At 41.7% G+C, this 21,182-nt stretch overlaps 2 protein-coding genes across 2 annotated transcripts in view; both read right to left on the minus strand.

Annotated features, from left to right (window-relative positions):
* Positions 1–7,355: 7,355 nt before the first annotated feature.
* On the minus strand, positions 7,356–15,808 carry LOC139392198 (secretagogin-like). The gene is made up of 11 exons (XM_071139992.1): positions 15,649–15,808; positions 15,376–15,446; positions 14,949–15,041; positions 14,345–14,434; positions 14,135–14,191; positions 12,266–12,343; positions 9,605–9,660; positions 9,483–9,528; positions 9,262–9,321; positions 8,114–8,182; positions 7,356–7,827 (listed from the first exon to the last, which is right to left on the minus strand). The coding sequence occupies exons 1-11, from the start codon at positions 15,716–15,718 to the stop codon at positions 7,699–7,701; spliced, it is 819 nt and encodes a 272-aa protein (XP_070996093.1). The 5' UTR covers positions 15,719–15,808; the 3' UTR covers positions 7,356–7,698.
* Positions 15,809–16,042: 234 nt separating this feature from the next.
* LOC139391758 (F-actin-uncapping protein LRRC16A-like) overlaps positions 16,043–21,182 on the minus strand; it is a 29,135-nt gene continuing 23,995 nt past the window's right edge. The window contains exons 35-39 of the mRNA XM_071139293.1: positions 20,921–20,954; positions 20,486–20,638; positions 20,203–20,319; positions 19,785–19,937; positions 16,043–19,436 (exon numbers count right to left, since the gene is read on the minus strand). Of these exons, the coding sequence (XP_070995394.1) occupies positions 19,258–19,436; positions 19,785–19,937; positions 20,203–20,319; positions 20,486–20,638; positions 20,921–20,954 (636 nt within the window). The 3' untranslated portion in view covers positions 16,043–19,257. The remainder of the gene's footprint in view (positions 19,437–19,784; positions 19,938–20,202; positions 20,320–20,485; positions 20,639–20,920; positions 20,955–21,182) is intronic.

The raw sequence follows: 21,182 nt of genomic DNA on the forward strand, positions 1-21,182 counted from the left end.
TCTCTGCTGGCTTCAACCAGGATCTCAGCGATCACTGCCTCACTGCCTGCGTCCGTAATGGGTCCGCGGTCAAACAACCACCCCTCATCACTGTCAAGCGCTACCTAAAACACTTCAGCGAGCAGGCCTTTCTAATCGACCTGGCCCGGGTATTCTGGAAGGATATTGACCTCATTCTCTCAGTAGAGGATGCCTGGTTATTCTTTAAAAGTGCTTTCCTCACCATCTTAAATAAGCATGCCCCATTCCAAAAATTTAGAACTAAGAACAGATATAGCCCTTGCTTCACTCCAGAACTGACTGCCCTTGACCAGCAGAAAAACATATTGTGTCGTACTGCATTAGCATCGAATAGCCCCCGTGACATACAACTTTTCAGGGAAGTTAGGAACCAATTTACACAGGCAGTTAGGAAAGCAAAGGCTAGCTTTTTCAAACAGAAATTTGCATCCTGTAAGCACAAACTCCAAAAAGTTCTGGGACACTAACGTCCATGGAGAAAAAGAGCACCTCCTCCCAGCTGCACACTGCACTGAGGCTAGGAAACACTGTCACCACCGATAAATCTACGATAATCGAGAATTTCAATAAGCATTTTTCTATGGCTGGCCATGCTTTCCACCTGGCTACCCTTACCCCGATCAACAGCTCTGCACCCCCCACAGCAACTTGCCCAAGCCTCCCCATTGCTCCTTCACACAAATTCAGATAGCTGATGCTCTGAAAGAGCTGCAAAATCTGGACCCCTACAAATCAGCTGGGCTAGACAATCTGGACCCTCTCTAAAACTATCCGCCACAATTGTTGCAACCCCTACTACAAGCCTGTTCAACCTCTCTTCCGTATCGTCTGAGATCCCTAAAGATTGGAAAGTTGCCGCGGTCATCCCCCACTTCAAAGGGGGAGACACTCTAAACACAAACGGTTACAGACCTATATCTATCCTACCCTGCCTTTCCAAGGTCTTCGATAGCCAAGTTAACAAACAGATCCCCGACCATTTCAAATTCCACTGTACCTTCTCCGCTATGCAATCTGGTTTCCGAGCTGGTCATGGGTGCACCTCAGCCACGCTCAAGGTCCTAAACGATATCATAACCGCCATCGATAAAAGACAATACTGTGCAGCCGTATTCATCGACGTGGCCAAGGCTTTCGACTCTGTCAATCCCTGCACTCTTATCGGCAGACTCAACAGCCTTGGTTTCTCAAATGACTGCCTGGTTTACCAACTACGTCAGAAAGAGTTCAGTGTGTCAAATCGGAGGGCCTGTTGTCCGGACCTCTGGTAGTCTCTATGGGGGTGCCACAGGGTTCAATTCTCGGGCCCACTCTTGTCTCTGTATACATAAATAATGTCGCTCTTGGTGATTCTCTGATCCACCTCTATGCACACGACACCATTCTGTATACTTCTGGCCCTTCTTTGGACACTGTGTTAACAAACCTCCAGACGAGCTTCAATGCCATACAACTCTCCTTCCGTAGCCTCCAACTGCTCTTAAATGCAAGTAAAACTAAATGCATATTCTTCAACCGATCGCTGCCCGCACCTGCCTACCCCTTGAGCATCACTACTCTGGACGGTTCTGACTTAGGTATTTGTAGTTGTCCACATATTCTAAGTGTCTGGTTAGACTGTAAACTCTCCTTCCAGACTCACATTAAGCATCTCCAAATCAAAATTAAATCTAGAATCGGCTTCCTATTTCGCAACAAAGCATCCTTCACTCATGCTGTCAAACATACCCTCATAAAACTGACTATACTACCGATCCTTGACTTCGGCGATGTCATTTACAAAATACCTTCCAACACTCTACTCAGCTAATTGGATGCAGTCTATCACAGTGCCATCCATTTTGTCACCAAAGCCCCATATACTACCCACCACGGTGACCTGTATGCTCTCATCGGCTGGCCCTCGCTTCATATTCGTCGCCAAACCCACTGGCTACAGGAAATCTATAAGTCTTTGCTAGGTAAAGCCCCGCCTTAGCTCACTAGTCACCATAGCAGTGCCCATCGTAGCATGCACTCCAGCAGGTATATTTCACTGGTCACCCCCAAAGCCAGCTCCTCGTTTGGTCGCCTTTCCTTCCAGTTCTCTGCTGCCAATGACTGAAATTAATTGCACAAATCACTGAAGCTGGAGACTCATATCTCCCTCACTAACTTTAAGCATCAGCTGTCAGAGCAGCTTACAGATCATTGCACCTGTACATAACCCATCTGTAAATAGCCCACCCAACTACAGTTGAAGTCAAAAGTTTACATACACCTTAGCCAAATACATATAAACTCAGTTTTTCACGATTACTGACATTTAATCCTGGTAAATATTCCCTGTCTTAGGTCGGTTAGGATCACCACTTTATTTTAAGAATGTGACATTTCAGAATAATAGTAGAGAGAATTATTTACTTCAGCTTTTATTTCTTTCATCACATTCCCAGTGGGTCAGATGTTTACATACACTCAATTAGTATTTGGTAGCATTGCCTTTAAATTTTTTTAAACTTTGGTCAAACATTTTGGGTAGGCTTCCACAAGCTTCCCACAATAAGTTGGGTGATTTTTGGCCCATTCCTCCTGACAGAGCTGGTGTAGCTGAGTCAGGTTTGTTGGCCTCCTTGCTCGCACATGCTTTTTCAGTTCTGCCCACAAATGTTCTATGGGATTGTGTCGCACTACTTTGCTTCATCTTGGTCAGGTCGCAGTTGTAAATGAGAACTTGTTCCTAACTGGTTACATGAAATATTAAAAATAAAATAAAAGCTGACTAGTTATATAGCAGTCTATGTACCTCTATGTACCTTGACCTTCTATTTTTTGGAGAAATGATTTCTATGACCGATATCCATTTGTTTTAATGTTTCTTTTAAATGCTTTGAAAGCTTCAACTTCACCCAGGTCAAGTGCGGATTTAAGAGTTGGGTAGCATGACTAATGCATTCTTACTGAGTTAAGAGCGGAAAAAGTCACGAACTGTGTTCGAATACTCATTCTAACCATACTACTTGTGACGTAAATTTGTATGCTTATTAGTCATAGTATGGATACAGTTAGCATGCAAAAGTTTCCAGATGTCGTACTACATTCACCAAAGCGATGGACACTATTTCTGTGCTTTTAGGGCCCATAATGCAATTCTTAAGAAAATGGGCGTGGCTTCACGTTTTTAGATTTTAAGAAAATTACGGAAAATATGCAGCCGAAGTCCAACGAGAGCGGATACAAATTTGTTGATTTAACTAATTATGACAAATGATAAGAAATTGTTGAGCAATGTAATAAAGTAATGACTTTTCAAATAAGTTACGTTACACGTAATGTTGTCTGACAATTTGTTAGCTACGCTATCCTAACGAACCGCATAGCATATCATTCCAGTAATATGTACCGCACCGAGGTAAAGACAGATTCAGGTTGGATATTCGACGGATATTCACCTGTGGTTTTCCTTACGTCCACCAACAGCAGTTCGGAACCGTCAACATGTTGACAAATCAAAATGTTCAAATTTCAATAGTTCTTTAACCATTACTCCTAAAACTTTCAAAACTGGTTTAACTGGCCTCCCGGGTGGCGCAGTGGTTAAGGGCGCTGTACTGTTCGCGGGTTCGCGCCCAGACTCTGTTGTAACCGGCCGCGACCGGGAGGTCCGTGGGGAGACGCACAATTGGCCTAGCGTCGTCCGTGTTAGGGAGGGTTTGGCCAGTAGAGATATCCTTGTGTGCGCGCCAACCAAGGTTGCCAGGTGCACGGTGTTTTCTCCGACACATTGGTGCGGCTGGCATCCGGGAAGCAGTGCGGCTTGGTTGGGTTGTGTATCGGAGGGCGCATGACTTTCAACCTTCGTCTCTCCCGAGCCCGTACGGGAGTTGTAGCGATGAGACAAGATAGTAGCTACTAAAACAATTGGATACCACGAAATTGGGGAGAAAAAGGGCAAAAAAAAAAAAATGGTTCTAGCTAACCCGATGGCATAGACACACGTTGCACACACTTTTTCCTGCGTCGATTTACATCTAGCACTATTTTAAATTATTTATTAACATTTTTGAATTTCAATGGCTCCTTGGTCATGTGACCTACTGACTTCAAACAAAGTTCAGAATGTACACTCAGTGGGCCTACACAGTGGGCCTACACATTGCACATCTAGTTTAGTTGGTCCATTTTCATCTCACACGTTTTTACATTAATTTTTCAAACTTCAAAAGCTCCTTGGTCATGTGATCTACTGACTTCAAACAAGGTTCAGAATCTACACTCAGCTAGCCTACACATTGCACACCCTTTAGTTTGTCCATTTTCATCGCAAGCAATTTACATGAATTTTCAATGATTCAAATTGCAATAGTTCCTTGGCATGTGACCGACTGGACTCAAAGAAGGTTCAGAATGTCCACTGACTATATTGCACACCCTGTAGTTTGTCCATTTTCATCTCACACAATTTTACATTAATTTTTCAAACTTTCAAACCTCAAAAGCTCCTTGGTAATGTGACCTACTGACCTCAAACTACTTTCAGAAAGTCCACGGACTGGCAGAGACGGGCGCCACGAGGCATCCAATGTGGTAATGCGACCGATCCTGGAGAAGTTGGCGGGAGCCCCGGGCTAGAGTTATCTTTTCTTTGTGAAGGACAGGGCGCCCTGGAATGGGCCCAAGCCATAGAATATCTAACCTGAAACTGTCTTTACCTTGGTATGTAACCTTAGGGTATTTTAGCTACCTACTGTAATGTTAGTTGGCTACTAGTACAACAAACGTCCCAGTATATTTACTTTATTCTATTTAACTAACTACCCAACGTTTATTGACTTGATTGTCATTCATCGTTTAGCTACGTGGTATAGTCGTTCAGGTCCGTTCTTAAATTTGCTCTGGGCTATCGACTCCGCTGAGTGCGAAAAACGGATGGATTTACACACTCAACACAGAGAGCAAATAACTGATGAATTTAGAAACACTCAACACCTGTTGAATGTGACCAATGTCAGTAAATTTCAGCCACAAAAAGCATCATTAAACTACCTAACCAGCTCTGCTTGGGTGAGTAAAATGACCAGAGTGAGGTGTTCTCTCATGTGTCTGGAAGTAGTTAGCCAGTTAGTTTGGGTGTTTTACAGCCGTTGTGAGGCCAGAACGCTCGCCTCCAGTGTACGCCCCGAGAGCGAAACGCTCTGAATTTACGAATGGACAATCTGACGAAGCCCAGACGGCACTCTGGCACTCCAGATTGAATTTACGAACACACCCGAAGTCTGGCTAGTAATTTGTTATGCTAATAAACTAGCAAGAGGTTGCAAAGCAACAGCATCAACTTCGGGTAGAAGGTGAAGCGCTTCTAGCAAGTTTTAAGTTCCTCGGCATACACATCACAGACAAACTGAATTGGTCCACTCACACAGACAGCATCGTGAAGAAGGCGCAGCAGCGCCTCTTCAACCTCAGGAGGCTGAAGAAATTCGGCTTGTCACCAAAAGCACTCACAAACTTCTACAGATGCACAATCGAGAGCATCCTGGCGGGCTGTATCACCGCCTGGTATGGCAACTGCACCGCCCTCAACCGTAAGGCTCTCCAGAGGGTAGTGAGGTCTGCACAACGCATCACCGGGGGCAAACTACCTGCCCTCCAGGACACCTACACCACCCGATGTCACAGGAAGGCCATAAAGATCATCAAGGACATCAACCACCCGAGCCACTGCCTGTTCACCCCGCTATCATCCAGAAGGCGAGGTCAGTACAGGTGCATCAAAGCTGGGACCGAGAGACTGAAAAACAGCTTCTATCTCAAGGCCATCAGACTGTTAAACAGCCACCACTAACACTGAGTGGCTGCTGCCAACACACTGACACTGACTCAACTCCAGCCACTTTAATAATGGGAATTGATGGGAAATGATGTAAATATATCACTAGCCACTTTAAACAATGCTACCTTATATAAATGTTACTTACCCTACATTATTCATCTCATACGCATACGTATATACTGTACTCTATATCATCGACGGTATCCTTATGTAATACATGTATCACTAGCCACTTTATACTATACTATGCCACTTTGTTTACATACTCATCTCATTTGTACATACTGTACCCGATACCATCTACTGTATCTTGCCTATGCTGCTCTGTACCATCACTCATTCATATATCCTTATGTACATATTCTTTATCCCCTTACACTGTGTACAAGACAGTAGTTTTGGAATTGTTAGTTAGATTACTTGTTATTACTGCATTGTCGGAACTAGAAGCACAAGCATTTCGCTACACTCGCATTAACATCTGCTAACCATGTGTATGTGACAAATAAAATTTGATTTGATTTGATTTGATTTGATTTGAGTATGCTCAGCTGAAAGGACACTGTTCGTTTACAGTATGCTAAATTGAACTAATAGTATGTAGTATATACTCATTAAGTAATATACCGTATGGATATTGAAACAACTATACTGTGGTCAGGAATTTGAAGGCACAGCAAGTTTCAAAGAGGGCACAGCAAGTGACACAATAATGACTCTCTTGACTGCTGTCCTCTGTAATTTTCCTGCTTGTGAGCTGCTGTTAGGTTAGAGACACTTCACTTGCCTTAGTCAGGCAGGCATCTGGTGGGGCTTTTAGCAATGACATCAGCCTCCAACTAGACAACAGTGACAGTGCACTATGAGCCTTGGCTTCACAGAATTACACAGTGCCCAATGGACCTATGAAAAGCTTTTAAAGCCATTCTGGTCTACTTTCTATCAACCATATTTGCTTTGTATATCTCTTTAATGGGTGCTTTGAGTTGCTGTTCAATCTGTTTCCATAGCATTTTGGCTGTTGTGCCTTTGAAAAGCTCTGGTTACCAAGCATTAAAGCAATGAAACTCTGAAAATCCATTATTGCACAAAAGGGCAGATCATGGAGAATGGAAGCCCAGACATCATCATGTGTCAATATTTTCCTTTGTGCCCAAGGCTCACAACATTGTCTGCTCTGATACAATGGGTATACACCAGACACGTACTATTAATCAAGTTGTGGTTATGAAAATAGTGATGATTAGTTCAATAATAGAACTGCACTAGCTTGTGTTTGCAGACTGTTGTTACAGACTGGAGAAACATACAGATGCCCAGGGACACAGAGATTGTCATACTGTATTGCATTACGTTACATTGTATTACATGTTTACTTTGATAGTACATCTCTACAAATACCATTTAAAGTAAGAGGTGAAATGTCAAACCATTAATGGCACTTACTTTCACCATATTATTTGCACATAAAAAACAACACAGTTCTGACAAGTAAATGCAGCCATCATGGTAATTAAATCAATACAACCCACAAATACCCCAAAACAACTTAAATCCCAAAATACTTATTTCACCACTATATTTTTTGCAAGTTATAGGCAGGCGTATGCAACGTGCAAATGAAATAGAACACACACACAACATTCTCAAAAGGTACTCAGAATTGTCATCAACAGATACAGTCAAACAAAATGAAGGATCACAAAACAAATTCCCCAATGGGTCTACTCTATGCAACAACTTCCTTTCAACCAACCATCATGCAATGCTCTTTGGTTGTCTAAAAGCTATGAGCTATTGCATTGCGGCATGCTATCAATGAGTTAGCGGTTAGCCTGTGCTGCTAACTAGGGTAATTAGCACTATTAACTGGAGTATTTCAGGCCGAGGCACAGGGCCAGTTCATTCTTCTGGATCTTTCCATCACCGTTCATGTCACAGTGGCCCAGCAGGACCTTGCGGAATTTGTCCAGGTCCGTTCCACTAATGGTAGGCTATGTTGGGTATAAAGGAAGCACATTCAAACCATTAGCTCAAGACCAATCACAGCTCAAGCCCTTCACAGTCTACTACAGTTGGACGTTCTGTTAACTTGACTCAATTATCTTTGCTTCATCCATATAAATATAAAGTAACCCACGCCTACATTCGGAAACCATAACTTACAATACCGCAGAATCAATATAGGAGCATCATATATCTAAGTTAATACATAATAAGTTAAATAACATAAGTACATTTGTAGATTAAGGTATAGCAAAACATTTTTTTTTTTTTTACCGTGACCAGTTCCATCATGTCTTTGACAAAGCCATCCACCTCCGGACCCTCCAAAGCACCCGTCTTACTCTGTTAACAACAACAACAAAAATGGCTGACTTCAGAAAAAGAGATGAAGACGACCTGATGTGCCTTGGGAGATTATAAAAGAGGACAGCATCTAAATTCTGCTTAATGGGATAATGTATAACTACATCACACATCCACAATCATGCAGCACGGAGGAGCATGACACTGCAACAGGACTACCACTTCAGTTAATAATGGCATTAGAAGCTTAATGATGAAATACATTCCTGGCACTAGATCTTTAATAGGCATTACGTTCTGTGAATACATCTTTGTACTGGGCCTGCAGAAATGTGGGTGCCCCCATCCCAAAAAAGCAGCCAACATCCTGCAGTTTTACATATTTTGCCAGAAGAATTTTAGTTTTGCAGCTAATCCCATGCTATTCTACACATTTTGCCATGGGGCAGAGGAAAATGTGCAGTTTTATAGCTCATATAATGCTATTCTACACATTTTGCCAGAGGGCTGGATTATGAGCTGTCTTGTTTGCTAAATGAACATATGAAATAGGCAGTGGCATGGTGCATATAGCCAGAGAAGAACAGTGGCATATGCCTCAATGCAGTTATATTCATTGCTTATTGGGGGTGTGGCTTTCAATTAGTTATTTTTGGCAACCCATCCAGTGAGAGTGAATGTCATTACAGGTCATCTAGCCAGTTATATTTAAGCAAATCTGACTAACCCAGTGACTGCTTGCTATGAATTCTATCTGATGGTGTTTGCATGTTTAGGTAAAAAGACTAATTGGAACACTGACAAGTAAAGAGCATAAACAATTATAAAGAAAACAAAAACATTGTGTTTTGGTTGTGTGTGTTTAGGCTTGGTTCCCCAGGCCCACCTGTGCCTACGCCCCAGTACTGATCCACTTCCAATACAGCTGTGTGTTCTAGCCCATTTATACTGATATTATATATTTTTTTATAATTAAGGCCAATGAAGCATCAGTAAAATCACAACAAATCATCATAAGCAACACTGTAATTTTATTTAATATGCTTATCACCATCAACCTTACAATCCCAATTGAAGTTGAAGACAATTATGTTGTGGCTAAACGTATAATGACTTACAACATCATAGTGGGCAAATATCTTCTCAAAGTCCCTCTTCCGGTCTTCTTGACTGCAAGCCTGAAACAGAGTGGTACCGCAACACCCACAATTTTGTTCCTCTAATTCAAGCCAATGATGACTACAGTAATTAATTGAAGATGGAGCATGTATTGACAATGTCTTAAGTCTTATCTGACTGCAAGTTATCAGCAAAATTCATCAACAAATGTTATACTTACATTCATGTCAAACTTCAGCAAGAAGTTCTCTTTCAGAGCAAGGATTCTGGGAGAAGGAAAACAGTTAGGCACAATAAGAGCCACCTAGCAATGTAGGAGAACAATTGATAAATAATTAGTACCTGGCTAGGTCATTCAAATCCAGCCTGCCATCATTGTTTTTGTCAAACATCTTCATCTGTTGGGAATATAAACAGAATAAAGCATCAGAATCATTAGATTGACAAACTAAGTACATACACATCAGAATCACCTTTATTCGCCAAGAACATTTACACACTCACAGTGGCGACGCATCATTCAGGGCAGGCATTAATACATGTCACATATCAGTTTGCAAACTCTAAAATAATAATAATTGAGCTATACAGCTGCAAACAAAATGCTTTCTTGAGTAGGGCAGCTCCAAAATGCAGGTGTTTCAGCCTAGCTCAGTGCTTTTTGTGGGGGTGGGGCAGCCAGCGGAAAATATGGAGTGTAGGGGTTGGTAATGTTCTCTAGTTGCATCATGATTGGTTCAGTGTTCTGTCCCTCATGGAGACACTACGTAACAGCTACATCTACAAGTAGATTTCGAAAATTCCAGTCCCTTGGGTGCTGCCATCGACTTACATTAGAAGTGCCCATCCAAGAAGGCTCAAGGTCATTGGCCACAGATAAAGTGACATCAAATCACATTTTATCTACAGTAGCTGTGATTGGACTGATCATATCAACATCATACTTTCAAAGTCGACAAACTACTGGCAAATCTTTTTCAATCCTTGTCATTTGAAGAGAAATTATAGATAAATGAATCGGTGCTCATCGGCCATTGGACATAAACATTATACAACAAGTCGGAAATCGCAAATTCAACAATGAGTGCTAAGGTGCCACTGCAGCCTCGGGTTCAATCCCAGGCTGTGTCACAGCCGGCCTTAACCAGAAGACCCATGGGACGGCGCACAATTGTCCCAGCGGCGTCCGGTTAGGGGAGGATTTGGCCGGCCAGGATGTTCTTGTCTCATCTTGCTCTAGCGACTCCTTGAGGCGGGCCCGGGCTCCTGCAAACTGACCTTGGTCATCAGGTTGAGTGTTTCCTCCGGCACATTGTTGCGGCTGGCTTCCGGGTTAAGTGGGCAGTGTGTCAAGAAGAGGTGTGGCTTGACACTCAACTTTGCAGAGTCCGTATGGGAGGTGCAGCAATGAGACAAGATCATAACTACCTATTGGATATCACGAAAAGGAGGGTAACGACATGGGCCAGAAAAGTTTGAATACATTGGCCATGCTTTCAATGCAGCATGAATTCAGCCGTGTTCAAAACAACTGGAAACTGGGAAATCTCAGACATCAGGTAGTTCAAGACCACTGGGAACTAGCTGTGACTGGGAAAACACAGAAAATAATTTATATGGTCATCCAACTCAGAATTCGAAGTTGAGATGTCAGGCTTCTTTCTAGAGCCCACAAGATGGACCACCGCACCACCTTCCTGTTCAAGTGAGCAAAGCACAACAAAGTGACTCCAAAAATGTCTTGTATGCTGCTGCATAAATGACGTAATATGCCAGGGAGATATGTATACTGTAGCCAAGAAAGTAACACTAAGTGTATGTTGTGTAGTAAGCTGTTAGCCCATGTGCCTCACCCTAATAATTTGGTCCCGTCCCTCCCTCATAACTTAGCATACTGTTCTGACTTGGTGTACAGACAATGAGAATACTGTAAGAATGGCCCATGTTCTGAATTCTGTCGCTGTACATTTCAAAAGTGCTGAACGAATAGTTATATTGACAACGTCCATCCTAGCTCGCCCATTAATGTCTTAATTGAAATGATGAATTGCCTCTTATCCGCTCGTCATCCTCTTATGCCATAGTTTGTACATCTCAATTGTCAGTAAAAAACATATTTGTTTATGCAAGTCAGCCACCGTATGTTTTTTTTTTAACAGGCTGGAAAATGAGGCTGAATTAACTGTTTCGCTGCCAGACAAGCAGGTAAGATGTTGGGACAACTTTATGTACTGTAGGCCCTAACAGTTTGTGGGCACCGTTTGTCACCGTCATAGTGCAATGAATGTATTGTTTAGTGTTGTGGCTTTGCCCCACCAAGATTTACATGCTAAAATCACCACTGCACACTCAGAATTTGACTTGGTGACATGTCATGTGTAACACTCTACAACAATACCAAAGAGAACCTAATTCAAATGATGCCAGTGTATTTCCCATGTTGTGCACACCATATTTTACTCAACACTGATGTATAAAAACACATGCGCACGCACACACACAGTAATTAATTAAATGGTCCACAATGACAATGGCTAAACAGTGAAAATCATATCACCTCTGAATATCTTTAAAGAGCTGATCACCCTCCATCACAGTACCATCCAATTACTAATACTATAGAGGGGAGTGATTACCAAGGGTATTACCGCCAATTACACATCAATGAGAAATAACTCCTTTAGTGCACTCCTTATTACATTGAATGGCATAGTAGCATTTCTATGCATAGCGCTCCCCCAATCATCCAAATTGAATTGCCCATTGAACAGGGTATCATATACTCATTTAAGAGACAATAGATAACCGTCTCCTACATCCTTTTGATTATTTTCAACCTCTTCAAAGGCAATCTGTGATGAGACAACTGTGTTTGGGTCACACACACACATCAGACCCAGGAGAGGAGGACGATTGGCTGTAAAGGTTGACTACTTTTAACACTTCTTGACCAAGAGCCCTCAAATGGAGACATAGAATAAAGGAGCTGGGGCTCGTTGTTACCAAGGTGTTGGTGTACTCCTCCAGTTTGTTGGGGGAGATGGTCTTCTTGTGCTGGAGAAACAGGTCCTGCAGGAAACCCTGTTACACAGAGGAAGACGGCCAACTTGATGATCTGGGCCCATATTTATCAAGTGTCTCAGAGTAGGAGTGCTGATCTAAGATTAGGTTTAATATCTTGATCTAGGATCCATTTATTATAATCTAAAACTGATCCTAGATCAGTACTCCTACTACTCTCAGACACTTGATAAACATGGGCCTTGGTCTCGAGTGAAAAAAGGTGGTCTCTTAATGTGACATCCCTGGTCAAATAAAGGATAAATACATACATAATAAAAAAGGCATAGACTGCAAATCTGTAGGCAACCGCTCTTGTCCCGCCCCCTTGGATCCCTAGTCCCCAGAGCTGAAGATCTGAATCACATTTTGTTCATCTGTTTCTTTACCTCTACTTTACACACAAATGTTGGTTGGCACCCTCCCTTCACATTTCTCACTGTCAAACGTGAATGATAATTGCTCAAGTTTTACCGGTGAAACGCCCATGCAGCATCCGCAGGCCAACCATTTGATCTCAATACGTTTCATGGGGATATGCATTAGATATTTTTGAGTTATACAGTGTTGTTTTGTACTAGCCTTCAGTTTTGAATTATGTACAGTGAGTGAATTTTAGAGCCGGTGGTGTTAAACTGTAGCATACCTGTGCTTAGTTTCAATTAAAGCGCATACACTGTGTACAAAACATTAAGAACACCTTCCTATGTCATGGAAAGAGCAGGTGTTCTTAATGTTTTGTACTGTACACTTAGTGTATTTTGCCTGGTGGCGCACACTTGAGTTTTGGCCACATGAGAGAAAAATGCGACAATTCACACAATCATCCTAAAATCTCTTAAACAAATTAGGTGGTTTTTTGTCTTATAGTAACGTTACACTAAGCTATTATATTCGGTTCTGTTATGTAGAATACTATCATTATGTGATCTTGCAGACATTGATTCAGCTTTGATCTAACTTTATTAAATGAGCAGAGCAGAGATTATGCGCAAAGTAGAGAATCCTGTGCAGAAGCTTTGGACCTTTAGCTGTCAGGAAGAGGGAGGAGTCCGGAGAAGTCGGTTCCTATGCCATAACACTTTTGTCCCTCATTCTGAATCAAAGTGTTCATAAATAGTATAATGTACTGTACATCCTGTACAATTCATCTTCAGTAAATGTACTGTGGGTGAACTATAAAACGAGAAACCATCAAGTGTTTGGAAATTCGAAGAAAAGTACTTCCGTCTTGCCTTGTAGGGTTGGTTGAAATTTGGGGTCACTATGATATGTTCCTCAAAATATCGCGACAGCCGATATAATCATTTCGCGCCGTTAATGATTACATCATTCCAGACAGTGCAATTTTTTTGCTTATTTACAATATTATAGCTGCATTCTAATTAATTATTCTTAGCATGGCAAAACAATAAGGCTTATTTAATTAATTTAGAGACTTCATTTTCAACATATTGATACAGCCTGAAAACGGCAGTTTGGATTTGAAAAGTTCAAACAGAGTATATATAGCCTTGCACATCATGATATATCGTTTTGCACGTCATGATAATGTCAAATATCACGATATTCGGTTTAATCATATATCGGCCCAACCCTATTGATCTGTCCACATAAGAGGATAATGGGCATCCTTCCAAAAGACCCTTAAAGCAACACGTGTCAGAGACCTAGATCAACTATGTAAACAAGAACAACTCTGGCCACTCATTGATTCTTACTTAGAAAGTAGACAACAACTAGCTAAGACAATGTCTCTGAGAGGGCCATGGCAGTGGTCTCACTGAAAGCATGGAAATTATTTGAATGTACCTTGAGCTCTATAGCTGATATGTATCCACTGCTGTCAGCATCATAGTTTCTCCAGATCTGTTGGGGAGTGAGAGGCACATTTAGCTGATGAAAGTGCTCAAGAGAATATAGGACACACTACCCAACCAATAATAGGATTGTATTTTTTATGCATATGTCAAATGCTTTTGGACCGCAACACTTCGTACTGTATGGGATCTTTGATCTTACCCTCATGAACTCCACACTGTTGTCCAATGGCGTCTCTCTGCGGAACAGTAGGAGGAAGTTCTCCTCCTCCGGTAGCATCATGGTGGCCAACTGGAACATTTATGTTCAATCAAATTAGTTAACAATCACAGGCAGGCATTATTCAATCCCGGATGGCTAATTTTGTGTAAAATAAACTAAATCTTCTGTATTTTCTTACTACAATTTAAGGGGTAAGTGTCCCCTCAGCTTCAACAGGCATAACTCCTCTTTCAACATAAAATGTATGGAAATACAGGCTATGGACAAGGAAAACTAAATGTCAAAGCCGAAATGATTAGACAATTTAATTTGACATAAACTCATAATTAATTGCATGTGGTCAATGACAACAAGACAATGCAAAGATGAAGCAAGGCAATAACATGGTGCAAATCAAGGAGCAATTAGGTAGTTTCAAGGCTGCTTCACACAAAAAGGTGCTGTGAGGACATTTTGATCACAATCCAATTACCCCCCCCCCCCCCCCCCCTCTTCTCTGGATTGTAAGTATACTTAATAATAAATGACCCATAGACAAATAAAGGGGAAGAATGTATGTATGAATAAATACAAGTAAACATACCTCTTGGATTTGCAGGCGACCATCCGCTGTGGTGTCATAAGCTGACATGAACCTTTCTTTCACTCGTCTAATTTTGTCATCTGTTATTTCATCCTTTAGGAACAACACCGAGACATTTGAACACATTCCACATATGGGCTCCCCAATTAAGTAGTTGCACTTGTTTGAGTATTTCTTTCAGTGTTACCTGTACAATATCACTGACAGAATTCATGTCATTTCATTGAAAGACAAAACGTGGACTAATGATTGGATTCGGAGATTATCTACTGTTGACATCGCTTGAATGCCCCCAACAAAACAGAGCAAAGTAGGTCTAATTAGGGTATTCTAGGATGTTAGTAGTCAAATCTTACTGTAGTTATCTGTACACAGTATGCATATGACAAGGAAAAGAAACCGTGGAGTCCTACAATTGCCTACTTACGCTCATCCCAAGTTTTTTCATCATGTGTCGAAAAAAGTCGTCCAATTCCTTTCCTTCAATATAACCATTATCTAAAAACAAATAAAGGTATAACATAAGATGAATTAAACCCTATTTCTGTATTGTTTTATCTCCACGACATGGTGTAAAGTTCAGATTGAGTTTGCGCACGGACTTTCGATTAAAAACATTGCCTGATAAGCGGACAGATGAATATCAATAGTAATTTAAAAGACGACATACAGTTCCAATTATTGAAGAGTAAGATCTTACCGTCAACATCGAAATGTTGCCAAATTTGTAGGAAGCCCACAGCATCCAGGTTGTCAAAAGCATTGTCCATGGTAGCTCGTGCCCAATACACCGGCGCAAATCCAAAATGTTAAAATTGTGAAATTAAATGGAAGTTTTGACTGTGTGGATTTGAAATGAGACTGATGAGGTGTTCTATACTATTGATTATGTTTCCTTCGCTGCAGTTCATTCTAAACGCCACCAAATGCAAACGAGGGAACTTAACTACGACATTCAACTATGTGCGCAATAGGGATTGCCCCCAAACAATTGGAGACAACGTCCGCAAGGAAAGCGTGGCAAAATGAATACAATTAAATGGTTAGTTATATTAGGCAATACGATGCAAGTTAATCAAGTCTACGTGGCAGCATACATATGATTTATTGGTACAAATATGCAGGAGTATTGGCAACCACATTAAAAGGTTTTTGTTACAAAGCATTGTTTTTTTTAATGTATTTAGCACAAATCAATTTAACCAATTAAACTGGAAACCATCACCAAGTCCCACAATAAATGTATTTCATATAAATCACGATAAATCAAAGTTATATTATGCCTGTCATTAAAGGTTTACTAGATCAATGTGCCCGTGGCACAATGTAACCCCCCCCACACACACACACACACACACACTACCAGTCAAAATGCTGGACACACCTACTCATTCAAGGGGTTTTCTATATTTTTACTATTTTCTACATTGTAATAATAATAATGAAGACATCAAAACTATGAAATAACACATATGGAATCATGTGGTAACCAAAAAGTGTTAAACAAATCAAAATATATTTTATATTTGAGATTCTTCAAAGTAACCACCTTTTACCTTGACAGCTTTGTACACACTTGGCATTCTCTCAACCAGATTCACAAGGTAGTCAAATGGAATGCATTTCCAATTAACAGGTGTGCCGTGTTAAAAGGTTGTTTGTGGAATTTCCTTCTTAATGCATTTGAGCCAATCAGTGTTGTGACAAGGTATACAGAAGATAGCCCTATTTGGTAAAAGACCAAGTCCATATTATGGCAAGAACAGTTCAAATAAGCAAAGAGAAATGGCAGCCCATCATTACTTTAAGACAAGGTCAGTCAATCTGGAAAATTTCAAGAACTTTGAACGTTTCTTCAAGTGCAGTTGCAAAAATCATCAAGCGCTATGATGAAACTGGCTCTCATGAGGACCGCCACAGGAAAGGAAGACCCAGAGTTACCTCTGCTGCAGAGGATAAGTTCATTAGTTACCATCCTCCGAAATTGCAGCCCAAATAAACTCTTCACAGAATTCAAGCAAGACACATCAACATTAACTGTTCAGAGGAGACTGCGTGAATCAGGCCTTCATGGTCAAATTGCTGCAAAGAAACCCCTACTAAAGGACACCAATACGAAAAAGAAACTTGCTTGAGCCAAGAAACATGAACAATGGACATTAGACCAGTGGAAATCTGTCCTTTGGTCTGATGAGTCCAAAAATTTAGATTTTTGGTTCCAACTGCTGTGTCTTTGTGAGACGCAGAGTAGGTGAACGGATGATCTCCACATGTGTGGTTCCCATCGTGAAGCATGAAGGTGGTGTGATGGTGCCTTGCTGGTAACACTGTTGTGATTCATTTAGAATTCAAGGCACACTCAACCAGCATGGCTACCACAGAATTCTGTAGCGATACACCATCTCATTTGGTTTGCGCTGTGGGACTTTCATTTGTTTTCCAACAGGACAATGACCCAACAGACCTCCAGGCTGTGTAAGGGTTATTTGACCAAGAACAAGAGTGATGGAGTGCTGCATCAGATGACCTGGCCTCCAAAAATCACCCAATCTTAACCCAATTGAGATCATTTGGGATGAGTTGGACCGCAGAGTGAAGGAAAAGCAGTCAACATGTTCTCAGCATATGTGGGAGCTCCTTCAAGACTGTTGGAAAAGCATTCCAGGTGAAGCTGGTTAGGAGAATGCCAAGAGTGTGCAAAGCTGTCATCACGGCAAAGGGCAGCTACTTTGAAGAATCTAATATATTAAATATATTTTGATTTGTTTAACACATGATTCCATAGGTGTCATTTCATAGTTTTGATGTCTTTACTATTATTCTACAATGTAGAAAATAGTAAAAATAAAGAAAAACCCTGGAATGAGTAGGTGTGTCCAATGAGTAGGTGTGACTGGTACTGTACATACATACATACATGTGGAGTTCCCTTTAAATTAGTGGATTTGGTTATTTCAGCCACACCGTTGCTGACAGGTGTATAAAATCGAGCACACCGCCATGCAATCTCCATAGGAAAAACATTGGCAGTAGAATGGCCCAACTGAAGAGCTCAGTGTCTTTCAACGTAGCACCGTCATAGGATTCTACCTTTCCAACAAGTCAGTTCGTCAAATTTCTGTCCTGCTGGAGCTGCCCCGGGCAACTGTAAGTGCTGTTATGGTGAAGTGGAAACGTCTAGGTGAAACAACGGCTCAGTTGCAAAGTGGTAGGCCACACAAGCTCACAGAACCAGACTGCCTAAGCGTGTAAAAATAGTCTGTTCTCGGTTGCAACAGTCACTACTGAGTTCCAAACTGCCTCTGCAAGCAACATCAGCACAAGAACTGTTCGTCGGGAGCTTCATGAAATGGGTTTCCATGGCCGAGCTGCCGCACACAAGCCTAAGATCACCATGCCATTGGACTCTGAAGCAGTGGAAACACATTCTCTGTAGTGGTGAATCACGCTTCACTATCTGTCAGTCCGATGGATAAATCTGGGATTGGCGGATGCCAGGAGAACGCTTCCTGCCCCAATGCATAGTGTTAACTGTAGAATTTGGAGGAGGAGGAACAATGGACTGGGGCTGTTTTTCATGGTTCAGGCTAGGCCCCTTAGTTCCAGTGGAGGGAAATCTTAATGCGACAGCATACAATGATATCCTAAATTATTGTGTGCTTTCAACCTTGTGGCAACACTTTGGGGGAAGGCCCTTTCCTGTTTCAGCATGACAATGCCCCCGTGTGCAAAGCGAGGTCCAGACAGAAATGGTTTGTCGAGATCGGTGTGGAAGAACTTGACTATCGAACACCTTTGGGATGAATTGGAACGCTGACTGCGAGCCAGGCCTAATCGCCCAACATCAGTGCCCGACCTCACTAATGCTTTCGTGGCTGAATGGAAGCAAGTCCCCACAGCAACGTTCCAACATCTAGTGGAAAGCCTTCCCAGAATAGTGGAGGCTGTTATAGCAGCAAAGGGAGGACCAACTCCATATTAATGCCCATGATTTTGGAATGAGATGTTACAATGAGCAGGTGTCCACATACTTTTGGTCATGTAGTGTACTTTTCAACACATGCATGTCACTTTCAGTGTGTTATTACATAAATACATAACATGCAAAGTAGACATAGAAACACAGCAGTGCTTATTGGTTGATTGAATAAGCCAATCAACAGTCTTTGTTTAAAGTAAGAGAATTCAGAGTAAGGTATTGGCATGGTTTTGTCCATAAGCTTTTTTTTTGGTTCTTTCCTCTTTGGCTGCATTACAATTCTCCACACTTGGACACTACTTGAAACACTTTAGAGAAAGTAGAGAGAATCTAGATGTAGCTTTTCTTTCTACACTGGGATGTCGTCATCGTGTCCTCCATGTTGTCAGGCCTGAGATCCTGTCTTTGGTCCGTGTCAGGGATAGGAGAGAAGTCCTCTTCGGTGTTGTCTTTAGCAAACACCCCAGGGCTTTGGCAGTGGACAAGGTCCACCGTGGATGAAGGTCTCACTGCAAGAGAGTGGTGTGTGAGCTGATATGGTACTAAGCAATGAGGAAGCTACAACTGGTGGCCTACAACCATAACTACTGGTACTACAAACAATGTCACAGCTGTGTGAGTACTTATAAACCAACACAAATAGCTACTGGAGCAACCCCCTACAACTACGATTACTGTGAACAGCCAGTAACACTGCATGTTATTCAAAAGGTACGGCAACTATTGGACCTGCCAAAACTGCTGCAACCTACTTTACTACTATTAGTTGATACACCCAACACTACAACACTGTACGAGTCTTAAGTTTAAATATATTTTTTTTAAAGAGCTGAAGGAGAGAAGGTAATTGGTCTAACCAGATGCAGGGAGGGACTTGGTGCGTTCTCGACCTTCTACTTCCTGTACCACAGAAGTGGAGCGCTTCAGGGAGGACCACTGTCTCCCACCAATTGCAGACCTGTCCATCTCTTGGTCCAAGTCAAATGGGCTGGAGTCTCCTGTGAGTTCAACTGACGGAGAGAGTGATGAGGATGAAAGATGCTTTTATTCTTCAATCACACCAGGTGTCTATTCAATTCCATCAAACTCACATAATGACTATTTCTAAATCATACTATGTTCTCAGTGAATTGAAATAAATCTCTTTGTCTTTACATGAAGCAAAACAGCTTTGTTTATTCGATTTACTCTCAATATGAACACTTTGGACTGTGGTGAGCTGATCCTAAATCAATTCTTCTGGATGGAGGACACACAGGTAATAGATATACCTACCATTAATGTAGCTACTCTCCTCCTCCCTCTCATAGTCTGAGGGCTCTCTCTTCAGGTGAGGGGCGGGCAGTGGTCCTTTTGGGGATACGTTTCCAAGACAGGAGTCAGGGGTGTCATCTGAGGGTGAAAAATATACAAAATAAAGAATGGTTATAGACAATAGGACAAATTAAGGCAAGATAAAATCACAATAAACTAAGTAATCATCTATTTTTTGCTTCTGGTGCCCTTATTTGCCATCTGAGTATCACTATCAATAAAGTATACTTCGTCATATGCCCACCTGGGCTGTGGCTGCTGCTGGCACGAGGGCTCAGGGGTCCCAAAGTGTGTGGTCCCATGTGGGGCTTGATGCTCTGGGGTGCTGGGGATCTGGGTGTAACACCGGTGGGTTTAGACCTGGGCGCTATTGACAATGTTTGACCCTTTGGCTTTCCTACAGAGAGACATAACAAAGAAGACCCATATTGGACACAGCAACAGTGGGTATGGTTCGTAGAGCTTCTACAAGGGACTGTCTAAAGAAAGTGTTAGCTAGGGCTCCATTTTAATTAAACATTCTGTTCACTTTTATTGTACCACATGGCAGCTGGCAAGCTGCATGGCAAGACAGACGTAGCATAATTAAGTTGAGCCATCCTTCTGTACATAAAGATATCACTAAATGTAATTCAAATTCAAATATAATTACCTGATTGGGATATAGAGGCCAACTCACCTTTTTTATCATCTGCCTTGTCTGAAGAGTCCGACTGTAAAAAAATAACAAACAAACGTCTTTCAGTATGGCCAATGTCTTTAGTCCTAAACCTGATTCTAGAGGCACAATTGTTTTTTCCACTGCATGGTTGTATTCAACAGTCTGAACCAAGCTGAGACACAGATGTTCCATTTAAAGCCACTACAGGGCGGCACCTTCACAATTATCCACTCATGACAATCTGTAGCTTTCCAAGTGACTGGTAGATCTACAGTTGAAG

Source organism: Oncorhynchus clarkii, chromosome 32 (assembly GCF_045791955.1).
Source record: "Oncorhynchus clarkii lewisi isolate Uvic-CL-2024 chromosome 32, UVic_Ocla_1.0, whole genome shotgun sequence".
NCBI lineage: Eukaryota > Metazoa > Chordata > Actinopteri > Salmoniformes > Salmonidae > Oncorhynchus > Oncorhynchus clarkii.

Bases quoted from the DNA above. Each gene is read 5' to 3' on its own strand.
- LOC139392198 (XM_071139992.1), bottom strand. From the start codon at position 15,718: ATGGACAATGCTTTTGACAACCTGGATGCTGTGGGCTTCCTACAAATT. The intron at 15,447-15,648 runs GTAAGATCTTAC...ATTTGTTTTTAG, and splicing joins GCAACATTTCGATGTTGACG to ATAATGGTTATATTGAAGGA. The intron at 14,192-14,344 runs GTAAGATCAAAG...ACTCCCCAACAG, and splicing joins ACAGTGTGGAGTTCATGAGG to ATCTGGAGAAACTATGATGC.